Source organism: Sphaerodactylus townsendi, linkage group LG03, assembly GCF_021028975.2.
Source record: "Sphaerodactylus townsendi isolate TG3544 linkage group LG03, MPM_Stown_v2.3, whole genome shotgun sequence".
Classification (NCBI taxonomy): Eukaryota; Metazoa; Chordata; class Lepidosauria; order Squamata; family Sphaerodactylidae; genus Sphaerodactylus; species Sphaerodactylus townsendi.
Window position 1 is genome coordinate 71,674,235 of NC_059427.1, and position 20,370 is coordinate 71,694,604.

Here is a 20,370-nt window from a genome sequence, read left to right on the forward strand (position 1 = left end):
GTGGGAATAAGAAAGGACGGCCCAGACTAGCACGGGATATGGCATTGCTACAACAAATCCAGAAGTCTGTCCATGTTAATTTGTTGCAGCAAAACCAAACAGGAATCCTGTGGCACCTTGAACACTATGAAAAATTACGCAAGAATACATTTTGGTTAGTGTTTAAGGTGCCACTGGTTAGAATTGTCACAAGGCTCATTGTGATGGACAGAAGAAGATGGGTTGTTTGGGCCAGTGGGAATCTGAACCAGTGGAAGGTGCTAGAGCAGTCAAAGCATGACACTTTAATTTAGAAGAGGGATCCTGACACTTTCTTCTCTCCTACAGCTGCAAAACCATTAGTAGTTCCTGAGGATATTGCTCCTGAAGCGGTCATCTACACAGTCACACTGAAGAGGCAAGGCAGAGGCAGTTTGACAGTGAGCATCATGGTAGCAAGGCAATAGCTGAAACATTGTTACAGAAAGAATTTATTAGTAGCAGGGAGGGGTTATTCTCTGGGAGGGGGTGTTCTGAGAAAGGGAATTTACTGATGTTGTGCCTGGATGTAAGGAAGAGCCTTGAGAATTTGGAAGGTTTTCTGATGATGTTCCAAGTATGGCAGGGGATAGCCAGGGCTGGATTCATCTATAGGCTTGGCAGGCTGAAGCCTAGAGCCTCAAAATACAGGGGGCCTCTGGCTAAGGTGTACAATAAGAACATAAGAACTAGCCTGCTGGATCAGACCAGAGTCCATCTAGTCCAGCTCTCTGCTACTCGCAGTGGCCCACCAGGTGCCTTTGGGAGCTCACATGCAGGATGTGAAAGCAATGGCCTTCTGCTGCTGCTGCTCCTGAGGCATTTGCAATCTGAGATCAAGGAGGATCAAGATTGGTAGCCATAGATTGACTTCTCCTCCATAAATCTGTCCAAGCCCTTTTTAAAGCTATCCAGGTTAGTGGCCATCGCCACCTCCTGTGGCAGCATATTCCAAACACCAATCACACGTTGCGTGAAGAAGTGTTTCCTTTTATTAGTCCTAATTCTTCCCCCCAGCATTTTCAATGAATGCCCCCTGGTTCTAGTATTGTGAGAAAGAGAGAAAAATGTCTCTCTGTCAACATTTTCTACCCCATGCATAATTTTGTAGACTTCAATCATATCCCCCCTCAGACGTCTCCTCTCCAAACTAAAGAGTCCCAAACGCTGCAGCCTCTCCTCATAAGGAAGGTGCTCCAATCCTTCAATCATCCTCGTTGCCCTTCTCTGCACTTTTTCTATCTCTTCGATATCCTTTTTGAGATGTGGCGACCAGAACTGAACACAGTACTCCAAGTGCGGTCGCACCACTGCTTTATATAAGGGCATGACAATCCTTGCAGTTTTATTATCAACTCCTTTCCTAATTATCCCCAGCATAGAGTTTGCCTTTTTCACAGCTGCCATGCATTGAGTTGACATTCCCACGGAACTATCAACTAAGACGCCCAAATCCCTTTCCTGGTCTGTGACTGATAGCACTGACCCCTGTAGCGTGTATGTGAAGTTTGGATTTTTTGCCCCTATGTGCATCACTTTACATTTTGCTATATTGAACTGCATTTGCCATTTCTTAGCCCATTCACCTAATTTATCAAGGTCCGCTTCGCAATCCTTTGTGGTTCTCACCACCCTACATAATTTGGTATCATCTGCAAACTTGGCCACCACACTACCCACCCCTACTTCCAGGTCATTTATGAATAAGTTAAAGAGCACTGGTCCCAAAATGGATCCTTGGGGGACACCACTCCCTACATCTCTCCATTGTGAGAACTTCCCATTTATACCCACCCTTTGTTTCCTGTTCCTCAACCAGTTTTTAATCCATAGGAGGACTTCCCCTCTTATTACTTCATTGCTGAGTTTTCTCAACAGTCTCTGGCAATATTTTTGACACTGTCAAAGGCCTTTTTTACACCACACTGTAGTCTCTAAACAACCCTTCAGTAATTTTCCTTGTGTAACCCTGAGTCCACTAGAAGAGCTAAACAGTCAGGATATTCCGTATAAGAAAGAAAAGTCATAATCTTCTCAGACTGACTGGAGGCCCTGAAGCCCCTCAGAAGGGCTCCAACCTTGTTATAAACTACATATTAATATTCTAGGGATAAGAACTTCTTATACTGATTGCTGGAAGGGAGGATTGTGTTTATATTAATTAGCTATTTCATTTATTCCACGCACTGGCCACTCTTTAAATTTGGAGGGCCATTCGGTTGTTGACTGCTGCCTTGATGTAGTGAACTGTTTTGGTATTGTCAATGAAATTTATACCTTCTTTCCATCCTCCACAAAGAGATGGGCAGTTCTAAAATCATTTTTGCAACCTCAGTCGAAAGTGTCAGACACTAGGTGGGAGGCACATGCAAAAGCCACACAATCTGTTTTGGAAAGTTACAGTGCTAACACTGATGCCCTCAGTCTTTTGTACTCCAATGTTAATGGGAAGGGTGGTACTAGACTTCAAGATAACAATCTTTTGCAGAAAATGGAAGAACTGGAATTTGTTTATGCTGCATTTTTGAACCCACGTGCTAGGTCATTTTCACAGGGTCAGCAAAACCATTCAGAAATCAGAACTGCTACTGTGTACTTGGACAAGTTTGTACAGTTCACTTCAGGATTTTTAAAACAAAATTAGAGAAGATTTTGATGAGTTTGAGCATCAAGTGAATGTTAACTACAATGACAAATGTTAACTACAGAACTGTCACAAGAAGACAAAGAGTAAGGAAACAGCAAGGAAATGATGGAAATCATTTGGTCCTGATGCTTTAAATAAACTTTCTTCAAGAGATAAGTTTAGAATTAAATCCTTTATTCCTTTACTGGGTGCACTTGAAGCCAGTTTAAGAAGAGCTGCTGTGTACAGTGATATTGCACAAATGTTTTCCTTTCTTGCTAATCCGACAGCATATAAGCAAGAAATTCAGCAAGGTGTTGAACTGTTGATGGCTCATACAGACTTTTATCAAATTATACACAAGGAAAAAAATCAGATGGCTTTCCGTAACATGGAAGCAATCTTGTGCCTATTTCTTAGCTTAATAGTTACCAGCTGCTCAGGAAAGAGATCTTTTTCAAAACTCAAAAGAATTAAAAATGAATAATAACCACAATGTCTCAAGAGAGGTTGTCCGCACTGTGTATTCTGTGCATCGAAAGTGACAAACTTAGACAAGCAAATTTTGATGAACTTTTAGAAAATTTTGCTAGGAGGAAAGCTAGAAAAAATTTTTGTTTTAGTCTTAGCATATTTGATGATTGCAGTTTCTTTATTTCTTAACATGTATTTTAAAACTGACTGTTTCATTATAAAATAAAGTAGATTTAAAAGTGTCACACTGTCATTGTCAGGTAGTCATGATAATCTTATTAACTCTTCCCAGGCAATAAAATGTGTAAGCTCAAGGTTTGTTTTTTCAAGGATATAACAGGAAACTTACAATTTCATTTTCCTAAAAATTCCTACTTATTCCACAAATGTTTACAAAGTTCAGTTATGGCAAATGTTTTTCACAGTGTTAATTTTAGCATTTATGCATTTTTAATTGTTACAGTATTTAACAATAACATCTTATGTCCTTTAGAGGAGGAATTGTGAATTGCTGAATTTTAAACACCTGTCATCTTCCTCAGCTTTACTCAGCTTCAAAACACTCTTCCATCTTCCTCTAGTCATAAAGGTGGGAGATCAGGAGGGGAGCCTCACAAGTGGAATAGCCTAGGGCCGTGGTGGCGAACCTTTGGCACTCCAGATGTTATTGGCCATGCTGGCAGGGGCTGATGGGAATTGTAGTCCATAACATCTGGAGTGCCAAAGGTTCACCACCACTGGCCTAGGGCTTCTCTTCATCTAAATCTGGCCCTGGGGATAGTGGGTCTGGGGGTAGGTGATAATGAATGTGACTTATCTTTCAGTGAAATTTCCTGCTGTTTCTTTTCTCATACAGTTTGGCTTTGAAAATGTTTTGGTGCCTTTCACCATAAATACAGAAGGACAAGTGCGTGTACCTGCCACAGGTTTCACTCGTGAACAAGCTGGTAAGGTGTGTGCCTCTATTTACTTTATGGATGAACCATAAAAGGGCAAGGGATAAGCCTAAAACCAACCCAGCCAACCAAATAACTGTAAACCTATCCTAGAAACACATTTAATCCAACTGCCCTACAATATGTACACAAAGTATTCACATAATAAAGCATTCACATGAAAAGTCATAAAGGACCCAACATATATCATTTTAACTGTCATCTGCTGTGGCCTCTAACACATAAACACCCTATTCTTTCATAGATATTTATATATGCAAAATAAATAGTACAAAGAAAATAGATATGACATTAAAACATCATCAATATCTCATCCTCCCATTGAGCTTTGCCCTTTCATTCATTCTTTACAAGTCTTTTTAAAACCTAAAAATATAAAATGAAAAATAAATGCTATTTAAATATTACTGAAGGTCATTCAGTTGAAACATGTTTGGTCCTTGCATGATTTTTCATGTAATATTTTTTTACTTATGAATATTTTGTGTATCTGTTAAAGAACAGTTCTTTTATCTCAGGAATCTCCACCTGGTGCCGATGGGTGCCATTGTGCCTACCAAGTATTTTTTGGTGGGCAGGGTCAGGTGGTGCTTTTGCCCATCAAGGATTCTGATTGACTATTAGAGAGTTGATTCCTTGTACAGATTTAAAAAAAATTGCTTTGGCAGCAGCTGCCACAATAGCACAAGGATCTGAACTGTGTTACTGAAATTCAGTCATGGCAATCACTTTGTAACTGTCTCCACCTAGGGTTGCCAGACCTCTGCTAGTGTCAGGGGATCAGTTGTCTTTCCCAGTACCCATACATACAGACTAGTTTCTGTTGTCAAAGTCCAGTTCCAAGTGTCAAGCACTAAAATTCCCAAACTCACAGTGATAAATCCCAGGGTAATCCAAAAGCACAAATCCAGAAATGCAGGCCAAGGTCAAGATGGAGCAGATGATTCAGGGCAGAAGCCATAAAGTCAGTAGCAATTGGATGTATTACTTCCACAAAGCTACGCCCTTTCCAACTGCTTATAAACACAAAGCCACTCAGAGGGCCTATAACACAGAGGGCCTGTTTCAGACTCATTTCTAATTTTCTACATAACAGGGAACCCTTCCTGCCCAATCCTGGAACTTTGATAAAGCTCCAGTTGTCCTGACTAGTAGTACAGCGTTTCCCCTCTAAGTCCATCGAAGTCAAAGCTTGCACTGTATGCATCCTGGATCCAACAGAACCTGAATCAGACTAGACGTAAATCCATTCTACACGCAGATCCATCATGTGCTGTTTCCCCTGCAGCTATTCCAAACAAATATTGTGGTCAAGGATGCTGATGGAAGAAACTGTAGCAGTTTTCTGGAGGTCCAAGTGCAGCCTGTTTACCACAACACAGTCAATTTCACGTGAGTTGGGTGAGCTGTAATTGGGAGATGGTGAAGAGGTACACAAAAGGCTTTAGGTTCCTTATCCTGTAAATCTGACTCTTGGACAGTGGGCAGGTACCAGAGCAGGTTTATCCTTAGACACTCTGGTTGAAGGACACAGTGAGAAAGTGTGCCCAAAGTCCTTTGCAATGGTACACAGCAAAGAATTGAGGGATAGAGAAATCAATCTCACATAGCCATATGTGGTCTGAGAGCTGCACTCCAGCATCCTTTGTGGTGTTTTAAAGTATGTGTCCTTCAACATGAATGGTACTTTATTGCCATCCCTAAAAATATTGCCACCTTTGGTGAACATGCAGGTTTTGAGCCAGGACAATGAGCATGGACAGTCTTAACCAATGGGCAACAGGGGCAGCTGCCATGCCCCTTGCCAAAGGAGGGAAATGAAAAAGAGCAGCATTCTGCTGCCATTTGCACCTGACCTATATGGGGTTTAGGCAGCTGGCTTCTAGCAGCAGCAGAGGTTCCTGCCCACCTTGTACAAATTGAGGACCACTCCATGCTTGGCCCAAGTAAGGTGGTGGTGGTGGGGTGACAGTGATTCTGGGACTTCCTCTTGAACTTTTTCCCAAGGTCCCAGAATTACTAATACCACCCCCAGCAATGAGCTGGTAATAAGGCTTCCACAGGCCACATGTGGAGCCTACCTGCTCCCTCTTACACTTTAATCAAGTGTAAGCAAGATGTCCATAGTCTAGTTCTCTGACAATCCTTTGAACATTCAAGACAACAACCAGTAGCAGGCCTTTGGTATCCCCACGTTATTTCTTCCAGCAATGCTTCTTCAGACAGGCTGTTCTCTGAGGGTGCATACAATCAACAGATCTGGGAGTTAGAGCTGGAATTCTTGTGAAAACCCACAGCACAGAATAAGTAGTGTGGTGTATGGTCCTTTCTGAAAAACATCCACCTACTATTATACTGGGGTTAGAGCTATTCTACCAACTCTATATACTCTGAAGAACATAATGGGATTTCTTTGGGACGCTTATAGCCCAATCCAGAGATCCCTGGCAGTGGAACTGCCCCACTTCTCAGCAGTGTAGGGAGGCAAAAAACAAGAAAAAGCCTCCCTGCCACGGAAAAGTCTTCCACTGGGGCTGGGGCTCTTAAATGGTGTAAATCTAAGCCCCGAGTGCCAGCGTTCCGACAGGCAAAGGCCAAGTGCAAGCTGACTAATGTCAGCTCCACCTCCAGCCATGCCTCCAGAGTGCCCCAGTCTCACTGGAGCAGCATACTGCATTGACAGGGCTGGGGCATGGTGGCAGCTTCTGGGGTCGGGTGCAGTGGTGGGATTCAGCAGGTTCGCACCACTTCGGCAGAACCGGTTGTTAAAATGGTGCTTGTAAACAACAGTTATAAACATTTGTTAAATTGTTTGAATCCCACCACTGGTCAGGTGCCATGGAGCTGTGCAGCTCCTGAGCACCTGTGTATCTGGGCCCTCAGCCAGCACATTTGCCCCTTGCGCCAGTGGGGTGGGTACTTGTGCCGGTGCAAGGCTGTTCCTGATCCAGAGGTACTCCACACACACACACACCACAGATTGGGCTGTCTGAAGGGAATCTAGATGCTTTTAAAGCCTTTTTTTTCAGGTCACACATATTGCTAGGATTGCACTGATCAGCCAAGACTCCTTATATGAACATGTCTGATGTCTTTGTTATTAAAGTTCTTTGCTTGCACTGAATCTTAAAGCAGTAACCTTAAAATACAAGTAACCAAGGTGGACAACAGAGTTTATGTGGGCTGTAGATTTAGAAGTGGAGGCTCATACTGCTTTCTTTTTGGTTCAGGGAGTCATCAATAGCAGTTTCTGTGTATGAAAACAACGGTCCCCTCCAGATTATCACACAGGTCCATGCCCATGGAGGAGGACATGTGCGCTACCAGATCAGATCTCCCACAGTATATTTTACCATTAGCTCAGGTAAGGAGCCACATGACATTCATATGGCCTTATGGAGGGCCTAGGTCCTTCCGCACAAGCAGAATAATGCACTTTCAATCCACTTTGCAGCTGGATTTTACTGTGCAAAATAGCAAAATCCACTGGCAAACAATTGTGGAAGTGGATTGAAAGTGCATTATTCTGCTTGTGCAGAAGGGGCCTGGGTGATCAGCAACATGACTTTCAAACAATGTCTGCACTCTTGCCCTTAAGGGACTGGCTAATCTCAGACCTTCTTGCCTGCATGCAGATTTGGGTGTGATTAAGAATACATACAACCTAGATTTGGACCATAATCCAGGGTTGCACAACACCCTGTTGGTGGTGGAAGCCTATGATATTCTCCATCCCACTGATAGGGCTACCATCATTGTCAACATTACTGTACAACGCCGGAACCAGCAAGGACCCATGTGTCACCCTGCTATTTATGTGTAAGTATCTGGGCAATCCAGTCTTGCAATAGCTTGAGCCAGTACAAAGAATGGGGCCAAGATCAAGTGTTTGAAGTGTGCCTGATACCACAGCATTCAAGATACTGTGATGCTTGGGTACAAAGTCTTTCTCTGAGAGGAAAGTGATGCCTATGAGTTATTGTATTGCTTACGAGCCAGGACACCCTTTGATTTAAAAACTGGAAAAACTGGAGCATAATTATTATATTTAAATGCAAAGCAAATTACCAACAGTGACATTATTGTGAAGCCTTTCTGTGCCTGTGCTATGGTCCCTTCTCTCAACAGTAAAATACTATTAGCTTCTAAAAAACTGAGACAGCCCAAATCTTTCCCCCCTTCAAATATTTTTTCTGCTCTTCTGCAACCTCCAACTCCTATGACTGGCTAAATCTGTTTAATCCCAGAGCTGAGATTCCAGAGACTTCTCGAATTGGGACGAGCCTAGCAACTCTCACTTGTGTAGATAAAGACAATAACAACAGAACTCTTCAGTACCACATGGAGAATAACCAGACCCCTCCTTATAGTTTTCATATGGAACATAATGTGCTGCAGGTGAGCATTCAGAATGGACTACTTCCTTACATCGGCCTGCCAAGCAGCATTGCACTAGTTAGTGAAATCTGTACCGTGGAGGAATTCCTGTTTCAGTCATATGGCTGGTAGCCTGAGCATGGCAGAAGGATTGCCTCTATCCATAGGAGCTTAAGCATCACCATCTCTGCAGATGGACCATCTCTCCTTAGCAGTTAATATCATTTGCTTCAGTTGAGGCTTTGTACCTATGGATTAATGGCTACAAGATTCTCACTCTGTGTATGGGTTGTGGCAGGTGAACACTACTTTGGATTATGACTCAGCAGCCATGATCAGTCGTGGATTCCTGTACCAGGCCACCATTCTGGTGACAGACAATGGAAACCCCCAACAAACCAGTGAGTATCTTCTCTTTGTAGCATATAATGCCATATCTACTAAGATGAATACCCAGGCTCTGTTTTTCTTAATACTGAATATAGGAGTTCACAGGAATGTGGGAATAATTGAAGGATCAGCTTGCTGTGAGAAAGTAGAAATAACCTCCCTGTGGTATTATCCTAGCTGTACAAATAACGTCTGTAGCTTTATTAGGAAAGATAAAGCTGGAATGTCTGGGCTGTTGTCTGGAATAGAAAATAAATTAAAATTGGAATCTAAGAGACAAGTTAATTCATGTATGAGGCAACCACATGTTGAACATCGGAGATGAATTATGGGCAAGCATGTGCATACTTGGTGCTTTCCTTTTAAAAAATATCAAAATTCTTCACTGAGGTCACCCAAATTCCAGGCTCAGCATTCCTAGAGATTATTTTTCCTCATGTAATATTAAGAGGATTGTCCCCAAACTGTATTCAGATTTGGTAGTAAGAAGCCTGTTTCCATTATGTTTTAGAATAAATTTCATTTTGGATTGGTAGTAGAACTAGACTTTTCCCCTCCTCCATCTGTCTCTCTTTCTGCACGTGCCTTGCACTTCTTGCGACGCATCGCCCAACGCCTTGCCTGCCCTTACTTGCACGCTCCTTGCACGCATGCCTTACGCCTTATGCAGCACAGAGAGAGAGAGAGAGAGAGAGAGAGATGTTAAGGTATGGAGTAGGATCTGGGAAACTCACGTTCAAATCCTCACTCTGCTATACAAACTTGCTGAGGCCAGTCACTCATTCTCATCCTAGACCCTAGCAAGTATTTGGATGAGAGACTTTCAAGGAATACCAGGATCATGACATGGAGGCTGGCAATGGAAAATCATTCCTGAATGTCTCTTGCCTTGAAGACCACACTGGGGTCACCATAAGCCAGCTGTGACTTGATGGCAAAACAAAACACACACAAACACACTTATTTCTGCCCTTTTGACTTTGTGAACCTGCCTTCCGCAAACTGAATTATGTTAGTTGTATACATTTTTTTTGCCATCAAATCACTGCTGACTTATGGTAACCCCCGTAGGGTTTTCAAGGCAAGAGGCATTCATAGGTGGTTTATCATTTCCTGCCTTTGTACTGGAACCCTGGACTTCCTTGGTGATCTTCCATCCAAGGGATCTTCGATCCCTTCCAGTCCGGCTTCCGTGCTGGGCATGGGACGGAGACTGTTCTTGTCGCCATCACGGACACGCTCCGCATACAACTTGACCGAGGTGGATCGGCGCTGCTGGTATTATTGGACCTTACCGCAGCGTTTGATATGGTCGACCACGACCTTTTGGCCCACCGCCTGGCCGCTTCCGGGGTGCGGGGCACTGTCCTTCAGTGGATTGTCTCGTTCCTCCAGGACCGGAGTCAGCAAGTGTGGTGTGGGGACCAAGCCTCCCAGAGGTGCCCACTTCAGTGTGGTGTGCCTCAGGGGGCATTGCTCTCCCCGCTATTGTTTAACATCTATATGCGACCACTTGCTCAGTTGGTGCGGAGCTTTGGGCTGATCTGTCATCAGTATGCTGATGACACTCAGCTCATTCTGCTGATGGAGGGGGGGACAGTTGCCGCCCTTGCAGCTCTACAGCATTGTTTGGAGGCGGTTGCTGGATGGTTGCAACAGAGCAGGTTAAAACTGAATCCATCGAAGACGGAGATCCTTTGGCTGGGCCGCCGGGGGGAGGTGGGGGATTTTCAGCCGCCGGAGTGGGAGGGGGCTTCATTGGCACCAGCCTCCTCCGTCCGCAGCCTGGGGGTCCACCTGGATTCGTCTCTTTCAATGGAGACCCAGGTGGCCCATATAACCCGGGTTGCGTTTTTCCATCTTCGTCAGGCCCGGTGGTTGGCTCCCTTCCTCTCCCATGTGGACCTGGCCACTGTGATCCATGCAACGGTCACCTCCAGGCTAGACTATTGTAACTTCGGCTCTACGCGGGCCTTCCCTTACGTCTGATCCGGAAGTTGAAACTGGTGCAACATGCAGCGGCGTGTGCTCACAGGTGGTGCCTTTAGAGAACACATTCAACCTGTGTTGCGCTTTGCACTGGCTTCGGTTGAGTTCTGAATCATTCATAAGGTGTGGGTACTCACCTTTAAGGCCTTACGCGGTCTGGGACCTTCATACCTTCGGGAACGTCTCACCCCATATGTCCCTCTGCGGCCTCTGCGTTCGGCAGAGGCCAACTTGCTAGTTGTCCCTAGCCCCTCGATGATGCGGTTGGCCTCTACCGGGGCCAGGGCCTTTACAGCCCTGGCCCCTGCCCGGTGGAACACTTTACCACCAGCTATCCGGGCTCTGCGGGATCTTGGAGAGTTCCGCAGGGCCTGTAAGACCGCATTGTTCCACCGGGCGTTTGGAGGGGCCGACCGCTGATGTGCGCCCTCTCCCTCCTTCCCTCCTTTTTTACGCTCTGGGCCCTTAATTTCTATGGGGCCCTCAGCTTTTTGGGTCTGCTTCCAGGGTGGGTGTATTACGTTTTATGAAATTTGTCGGATGCCGCTGTAATTTTATTTAATTCGCTGTTTTAACTGGGATTTTAATGTTATTTCTGTTATGATTATGTTGTTCACCGCCCAGAGCCCTTCGGGGGAGGGGCGGTATATAAAATTGATTATAAATAAATAAATAAATAAATAAGTACTATCCAGAGCCAACCATGCTTAACTTCTAAGATCTGACAAGATCAGACTAGTTTGGGTCATCCACATCAGGGCATTATATGCTGTGCAAATTAAGCACATTCGAAAAAAGTTATGGCAGGCAAAGCTTCATGCCTTGATCCTATTCAGCCTTTACTCTTGACTTCTGAGTCTTACCAAGCATTTTCAAAAGTCTTGCCATGAGAGCTTTCATTTGTTAAAAAAAGTTTCTAATCCTTCTGCCTGCAAAAGTATGCTTCAAACAGCATGGTGAAACTTCATACAACACTGGCTATCCAGAATGTGTAACAGCCTCACAATGCAGTCATGGAACAGAGGTGGCACTTCCCTGCTGCTATTTCTCCCATCAAAATACTCTTAATTGCTTTTAGTCCAAATAGGGAGGAGAAAGACAGTTATTAGCACTGGACCTGCCTTTTCTAAACTATAAAGACTAAAAGTAGCTGGAGGAAGGGCGATTTCAATTGGGCAAATGGTGCAGGGAGAGAAGAGATAAAACCCTGTTCTCTAGTGGTGCAGCCATAATTCATACAACTTCTATTCCACAGTCCACACACACACACTTGACTATTTTGGATGTCTTATAATGCATACACAAATTCACATGCAATTTGGCCACTGAATGCCGAATTGCAAGCCTAGTGCATAATTCTATGCTTGCACAGAACAATGCTGGAATTAAATAACATAAAGCACATCGATCATACAAATTTGTGTTCTGATCTCAAGAACAGATGGCAATTTTCCCTCCCTTCCCGCCCTGTAGAACTATTGTAGAATAGAACTACTGTAGAATAGCCTACAAAACTATTGTGGGAGGAAGCTGATTTGACCTTAGCACTTGCCCTAGAGAGCAGTACATGAAAGGAAATAGTTTACTAAATAAATTCAGCATGGGCAAGCAACAACTGCATGCGATCTTTGAAAAACAAATAGACCACCCTCACAGACTGTGGAGCAACTATCTTATGGTACATATAACAATTGATTTAAGTGTAAAGCTTCTCAAAAACACAGAATTGAAACAAAGATATGGAAATTGTAACAAAAAATCTACTGAATGTTTTTAACTATTTTTTAAAAGGACATGCAAAGAAATTTGGCTGGGCTTTGCCTGTACAAGGGAAATTCATGTTCCTAACATAGGTACAGGAAAACATGATTTACAATGTAACACTATGCAGAGTTGCTCCACTCTAAGCCCACTGGACTTAAAGGGCTTAGATTGGAGAAACTCTGCATAGTGGCTTGTGCCCTAATAGCTGCTACTATTCAGTAAAAAACTTTGAATGAATAACCTGGGCAAATTATTCAACGCTGAATCCATCGTGAAAATGATTTGGTTGATTTGGAGTAATCCATGCCTCTTCAGAATCAGGGCTACTTAAACTATACATATATCCTCACAACAACTTCGTTGGTTAGGTTTAGCTGAGAAAGAGTGACTGGTCCAGTAAACGTAATGGCTTAGGAGAGATTTGAACCCAGATGCTCTCTAACCATTAAGCCACTCCAACATCACCACACTGATTACACTTGGATCTGCATCAAGCTCATATAGAGTGGAACGGCTGGGTGTCTGGCCTCTTGAGCAAAAGGAGTGCTTGGATGGTAGTGATGAATTTCCATCCCCTTCTTGTAGTTCCCTTCCCCACAGTGTCTGTGCTAGTATCATTCCTCCTGCCCAACTGTTCTGAAATACCTGAAGTAAGCTTGTCTAGGAAGAAGGAACTTTGCTTCATGAAAGCAAGCCATTAAGTTCAAGGAGCAGCCTCTCAACCTGCATGCCTCTTTTGTTCTAAAAAGGCTGGAAAATCCCCTCTCACTTTACATATTAGTGAATCAGACGATCTGTGTTTAAACCAGTGATTCTTCTGTCATCACTGTTTATTTTATTTATTTGTTCATGTATCTGAACACCTGTGTTCCACCCTTAACTGAATTCCCTGTTGCCATCACCACCACCATTGGTAGTTCATTAATTCATCCTCAGTTGTTTGAAACAACCTTTCTCTGAAACTAGACTCAGACTGGGTTACAATGATAATGAAAATAACATATAATTAAAAAACCCACAAAACCCAGCAGGTCTAGCTATCCTTATCTAGCTGTGTTTGTTACTTGTTACTACCTATACTTGATGCTGTGTAGTTTAGATACTTGGTTGATAGCCAACAAAGCCATTATTGCTTACTGCAACTCTAGTCAGAGAAATTCCTTCAGCTTTTTTTTCTACCTGGTCTTCAGCCAGAATACCAGTGCTAATGACAGTAAGCAGGGTGAATGAATACTGTCCACAGTGCCCACGACAGTCCTCCTACAGTATATCAGAGGATGCTGTCTTTGGAGACTTTGTTGGCAATGTCAATGGCACTGATCGAGACTACCCCTTCAACAACATTGAATACAACATCCTTGGAGAACAGAATGTTTTCTACGTTGGTCGTCAATCAGGTAAGCATACCATTGTAGGGCCCTGCAGGCTTACTGATATGGTCCACTTTCAGTTCCACTCACCAGGTCTTATTTACTACATATGTAGGTTCATTCTTCCCCTGAATCTTATTTTGCCTCAGGATGACAGCTTTTCTTCTCTCATATCTAGTAGAAACTGGCATACTTGACTGGAGCCCTATCGTCAGTTGAACCTGGCTTGGGCTACAGATTAACAAAGCCAGAATGGTACCCAGAGAAAATGTGTTGCAAGACAGGCCCAAAAGTTAAAATAACAGAACACCACCAATGGTGACATACCGCTTGCAACTTAACATGGTTCAACATATTGTCAGCGACTTACAACCTCCGCAGATAATGCCAGTTCTCTTTCACAAGTATTGGGGGGGGACCTTTTTCTGCATATAAACAACCCCCCCCAAAAAACAACTCCTCACCCACAATAATACAATATTTAATTTGAACATGGACACCTGGTACCAGAGCTTATAATGAAGCTTGATGCCAACTTTGCTGCCACATACACCTAAACAGCACGATCACTGGACCTAACCACTTCAACTATACCACCTCATGCTCATTCACTTGCTCATCTTCTAACATTGTGTATATGCCATTAAATGCCAACAATGCTCTTCAGTTCTTCACCCAGGGCAATCAGGGCAAACCCTATGCCAAAGGATAAATGGACACAAGTCTGACACCAGAAATCCCAAAACTGAGAAACTGGTAGGCGAGCACTTCAACCTTAGTACATTCAGTGCAGGATCTCAAAAGAGGTGTTTCATTGCCAAAAAAGAAAATAAAACGGCTAGAACGGGAGGTTGCTGAATTAGAACTTATTATAATACTCTTGACAGTGGAAACACCAGGACTCAATAAGGATATTGGATTCTTATCTCACTACATATGTTAACATCATTCAGGTCCCCCATCTGTTTGTAAACTCTTTTATTGTGCTGGATGCTAATTTGTTGCTGTAGTAATGCACTGCTGACCCAGCAGCACCGTTAGTGCAGAAACGTTGAACGCCAACGGATCTAGCGGACCTTCTGACCTTCGGTAAACATTCCACTCCCCCACTCCTCATCCCCCCCTATGAGTCAATGGTCATGAACTGTCTCAATCAGTCACCGGCTCCTGCCGTGACAAAGGGACAATGATCTGCCCTCAGGTGAGGATTAGGCCCAGACAGCTGATGCTCACTCTCCAAGACCGTATAAGCCAGCCAGGTGAGATCATGCATCACATGATGATCTCCAGGTCTCCCGGTCTCCCGCTCATCTCCCTACCCACCTCCTTTACACGCCCACAAGGAAACCCTAATAAAAGGCGCCGGAGAGATCAGCATTGTGGAGAGTTGGTTGTGATCAATGAAATCCCGCTTCCTGTTGTTGACGGCTCTCCGCCAGATGAAACCTCCCTCCGCCGTCGCCTTTCTATTCCTTAGCGACGCATCTCTGCGGGGTTGACTTCACAAGCTGGTGCCGGAAACCCGGAATCCTCGGACCCCTCCACCCTGCTCACCGTCGCTTGGGAAAGGGGCAGCGATACGGAAGTCCGGCTGGATCGCGCGATCCAGGGACCATCGCTTTCGGTATCGCCTGTCCTCTGGATCGGGCGCGATCCAGAGATTTCGCAGCGTCTTAGGACACTCTCGGTCCGGACGGAACACCCGGTGAAGTATGGGAGCTTGCAAAAAGCAGGGCTTATGACAAGCACGCTGGACGAACCGAAGCTGCTTAGCGAACAGCGGCAGGAGTCCCCAGAAGAGAAGGGAGTTCTGCGCCAGTCTGGTTGAGGGTGATCGGTGTCAACGTTCATGGTACCCAGAGGGGGGGGGACATTGAATCTTGGCGACTGGGGAAAACATCACGCGACTTCTTCGCGACAAGAGCCCTCAGCAATACGATGTCACTGCTACTGACGTGGAGACAATGTTATGTCGCCATCCAGCCTGCAGAGACCTATGGCCCCTTGTCGTAGGTCAGCCCTCCTTTCGATCTTTCACCTTCAATTTCAAACCCCGAATTTTCTCTATCCGCTAAATTGGGCCGCCTGTCCTCCTTCTGCCCCCCCCCCTTTGCTTCCATTTCACTTCTCCCCGCTGCTCAGTCAGCCTCCCTGTTCACTTTCATTTTCCAAGCCATCAGACCGTCATTAGCTATTTTAATGGCGCTGGTTTTCAAACTCTCGCCGGTGAGCCGTATTAGCCACGATCTGCAAAGAAAGAAACCCTGACGGAAGAGCGATGCCGATATTCTCGGTGATTGTGCCCCGGCCCATTTCCATTGATACCCGAGGGGAGGATGGCATTGAAACCGCTGGTTGCCTGAAATCGCCTTTAAGCTATAACATCCCTCACTGAGTCTCCGCGAGTTTATGGCGGACGAGTGGAATCACTAGCTCCCTACGGAGAGGCATGCTAGAGGCAATCACAGGAATCACTTAATGGTTCCCGACGACTGGAAGACCACCTTCCGCGCATGCCCTGAGCCCCTGCACAATTTGTGATCTGGGAGAGCTGAAGAGTCCCGCCAGCAATGCTTTTAGCAGGGCAGCCGCCTTCTGGCGGCGTTTACACCATCACAGCTTTTATGGCTCGCTAAGCTAGCGTAACCCAATGCACAAAAATTACCAGCTCTGCCGGTGGCCACGCCTACGTCGCTTCTGAATCGCCTACAAGCGCGTTTTGAAAGTCCCCAATACCCGGACAGCCAACCCAAAGTTTTTCTAGCACTCGGCAGAAGCTCTCAAAAGGAGCCCTATGCAGAGTTTGTGAAGACAGGCTCCGTGAGGCCCCTCAAGAGAGCAGGTTGACAACGAGGCCAGAGGGCCTTAACTCTAAGCCTTGCCAAGGAGAACGCCTCGCTGGAAGTGCATAAAGCAGTTTAATCACAGGTCTAGGGAAGGAGACCTCGAAGCTGGCCGAAGACATGCTCGTGCTTGCCAGGATATCGGATGCTTTTCATCCATCAGAAAACCAGCCTTCTAGTTGCCGCCCTCTCCGGGCTGCCATGAGACAGCCCCGGTGACGAAGTGTCTCACTATGCGGCAAGCCAGGATATTCGGAGGAATTGTAGGCTGCCCGCTGGGGCCTAACCCTGACGGTAGTGTCTCTCCGAGTGGCTTAAGACCCCTGCGGAAAGTCTAAGACCGGCGTAAACCAGTCCTAATGCCCGCCAGAGGCTCACGCCCGTGGCATCTCCCCAGCCCGGAACCAAAGATCCGCGACCCCTCAAACCCTTCCCCAGAGTTCTCATGAGATCTTCGGCTGCCCCAGCTCAGTATAGTGATCCCATCCCCACCCGGAGACCATTGGGCTGAGATGCTTGCCAGCTTGTTCCCCCCCCACGCCTATACTTCCTGCTCTGCTAACCCCTTCTACTTCCAAAGTCACTATGCCTCCACCAGTGCCTCTAGAGATGGCACGCATTTTCAAAATCTCTTGCAGAGTCCACAGTCACTGAATTGCAGCAGAAGAAATGCTGACGGAAGAGGACTGCCGCTTTGAACTCCTCCTCAAGAATGCCCCATAGCTAATCACAGCATAAAGAGGTATGGAAAGGGGAAGATGCTCGCACAATGGCCTTAAGCCAAAGTCCCCTCGCATAGCAGCTTCCCCTGGCCCTCCAGCCGCGCCTCCATCCAGCTTTCTCCTGGTTTCCCTGCAGCCCTAAGCTCAAAGCTCCCAGTGGCAAACCAGCCAGTACCCTGTGAGAGAGAGCAAGATCTCAAATCAGAGTCGCTAATCCTCCTCGCTACTTTATATGTGCTCTGTATGCCTATGTATGTGTCTCGTATGTCTTGCCCTTCAAGAGACCCTAAAGTTTTCCCCTCATAAGAGGATTTTTCCATTGCTTCTAAGCTATGCTCTTGTGCTTCAATTAAAAGTTTCTCCTTCTGATTATGTGTGCCAATGCCTTGAAAGGTTTTCCGCCGCAGTGATCTCGCTTTAAACGTGGACACACAGCTCGTAAGGTTTCTAGGATACCTATGGGACCTGCTTCTGCTTCCCATCTTAGTTTAAACCTTCAAAACTCTTTTCTTCAAACCTCTCTCCTTGAGAACCTTTTTCCGAGGTAGGAAGCTTTGTGCTCAAACTGCCAAAGTTCCTTACAGGAGGGGAAGGTAGAGCTGACTTCCAAACCCCTTCCCCCGCCTTCTTTTCTGCACACCCTCCTTCTTCTCTCATGGGCTGACGCATCTCCACCTTCTAGATCTTGGATCTGACAAAGGCTTTTCTTGCAAACCCTCTCAAATTGCTCGTGTGGATCGCAAAACCTCAAGCCCAGGAACTGTTTTTTTGCATCTTTCTAAATCTTCCTATGAATGCTATATTACTTATATGATCATAACTGTGAATTGCTTCTTGCTGTCGACCTGGTTGTGACCTCTCCTTCTCCTAAGCCTTCGGGCACTCGGGCCGTCTTGTGTACTTTGCTGCCAGGTGATCGTTGTTCTGAATGGGGCCAACTGCACCTAAGAAAAGCTTGGCCAAACAAACGAAAAGAAAGGGAGTAGTTCCCCCCTATTGACCCAATCAAGGTCTCCATCCAGACCATATCCAAAGTACTCTTCTATTCTCTATCAAAAAATTGCTCTATCAAAATTGCCCTCGCTTCCACTCAGGCCTCGGGCTTTCCATTGTCATCTATAAGAACTAACTCAGCCAGCACGCGAAAAAACCCTAAAGCCGCTATCTCTTCTCTCATACAGGAGTCCAGCCGCCATGCCGGCCAGCCCCATCCCGAGATGGAGCGGGCCTCCTGGAGGATCCGACTCTGTTGAGAGAGCCCGACACCCCAGCCTGGGCCAAGACAGGACCTCTGAACCAGTACACCCATTCTTCCACTGGAGATCGCAGTCCCCTCGCTGCCCCCCCCCCCCCCCCCCCCCAGGAATGGTGGCAGCCTGGGCCAGCTATGGCTCAGCGTTGACGCTTTCGTGTGTCGTTCTCATCTACAGCCATTCTCCTCTGTCACTTCGGCTGAACTTGGAATTGCAGCCGGAACATTCTGATAGATTAACCCTTGAACTCCTCGCTGTTTCAGCCGCTGAATAATTGTTGGAACACTTCTTCACAACCTTGTACCGCGGAGAGTCACTGAACCCGTACGTTAAAGACTATCAGTAGCTTCCTCCTCTACGCTTGAGAAAACCCTATGGACTTCAACGCCATCGCTTCTTGTAGCTTTGGTAGTCAAACAGCAAGAGCTATGCATTGACAATTATGCAACCACGGGTTGCCTTCCTTCCTTACATCTAACCTATGTACCAAGCGAATATGTTTATTGTTTTCATTTATATGATGCTGTCGCCTATCTACAAAACACATGCATGTCTTGTATATATTGTTGCCAACGCAATGTCTTGATGCCTTGCCCCTTATACCCATTGCTCTAATTCTCCAAGGGAATTGTTGAGTACTATGACCGACTGATTATTGAAGTTACTGCATGCCTTAATTTTGTAGTTATCGATTTGCTGTTGTTGCATCTCGCCATCTGCCTGCCGACTCTCTACCGTCAGTCTTCACCATTGTTTTGCATCAGGCTTTCACCTCGGAGCCTAAGCACCGTGCCGCTTCCCGCCCTCGACTTCTTTGCCGAGCGACGAAATGCTCTTAGCCAGCGAGTTTTATGACTCTCTTGTGGAGTCCCCCGACTTGTTTCCATGTAACACTACCATCGCCGCTCTGGCCTGGTGCGCCCTTGGCGGTAGTCTATCAACTCTACTCCCCCACCGCTTCTGATGCCCTGGCCTCCCGAAAGCAGCAGGAACTTCGCCGTTTAATCTTAGATAATCGTACGCTTATTGATTACTTATTGTTGCTTGCATCACCAAGGTTGTGAAATGTAATGCTGTGTTGCTTAATCTCTCTGATAACTCCTTACCTGATTCATATGAAAGTGCTTAATTGCAGGAAGTTGTGGTCTAATCTGAAGTATGATGCTTTGCTCCATTGGTGGTGGTCAGCCCTCTGAGCTGAGTGATGATTGAGTGCCATTGTACAGCTCTGCATTGGCTTCTAATTGTATGCCTCATTATCGGATCTGTTTCGCTCAATGTATGTCTAGTATTGCCTGTAACCTATGTAAGAAGCCCCTAATTTCCTTACCCCGCGAACCAAGTTCTATCGTTATACAAGCAGCTCGGCTCAGCTTGACCAGACGGCGAGGGTATGTACCTTCAAATCACCCCTTAGCATTTCGTCCCCTTCTAAAATGTAAAAGGAGAGATGTGGTAATGCAATTGCTGACCCAGCAGCACCGCGGTAGAACGCTAGAACGCCAACGACCTACGCCTTCTGGTCGCACCGCACCCCCACTTCTCATCCCCCTATGAGTCACGGGTCATGAACTGTCTGGCTCAGTCA

General features: G+C 45.6%; 1 protein-coding gene across 3 annotated transcripts in view; it reads left to right on the forward strand.

Moving 5' to 3' along the window:
- The window catches only part of CDHR4 (cadherin related family member 4), a 38,315-nt gene that overhangs the window by 8,049 nt on the left and 9,896 nt on the right, over nt 1-20,370 (forward strand). The window contains exons 5-12 of one of the 3 annotated variants that reach the window (XM_048491095.1): nt 328-419; nt 3,975-4,070; nt 5,363-5,466; nt 7,305-7,438; nt 7,710-7,893; nt 8,322-8,472; nt 8,750-8,852; nt 13,785-13,991. In XM_048491095.1, the coding sequence (XP_048347052.1) occupies nt 328-419; nt 3,975-4,070; nt 5,363-5,466; nt 7,305-7,438; nt 7,710-7,893; nt 8,322-8,472; nt 8,750-8,852; nt 13,785-13,991 (1,071 nt within the window). The remainder of the gene's footprint in view (nt 1-327; nt 420-3,974; nt 4,071-5,362; nt 5,467-7,304; nt 7,439-7,709; nt 7,894-8,321; nt 8,473-8,749; nt 8,853-13,784; nt 13,992-20,370) is intronic. The other 2 variants (XM_048491096.1, XM_048491097.1) reach the window with 2 other exon arrangements.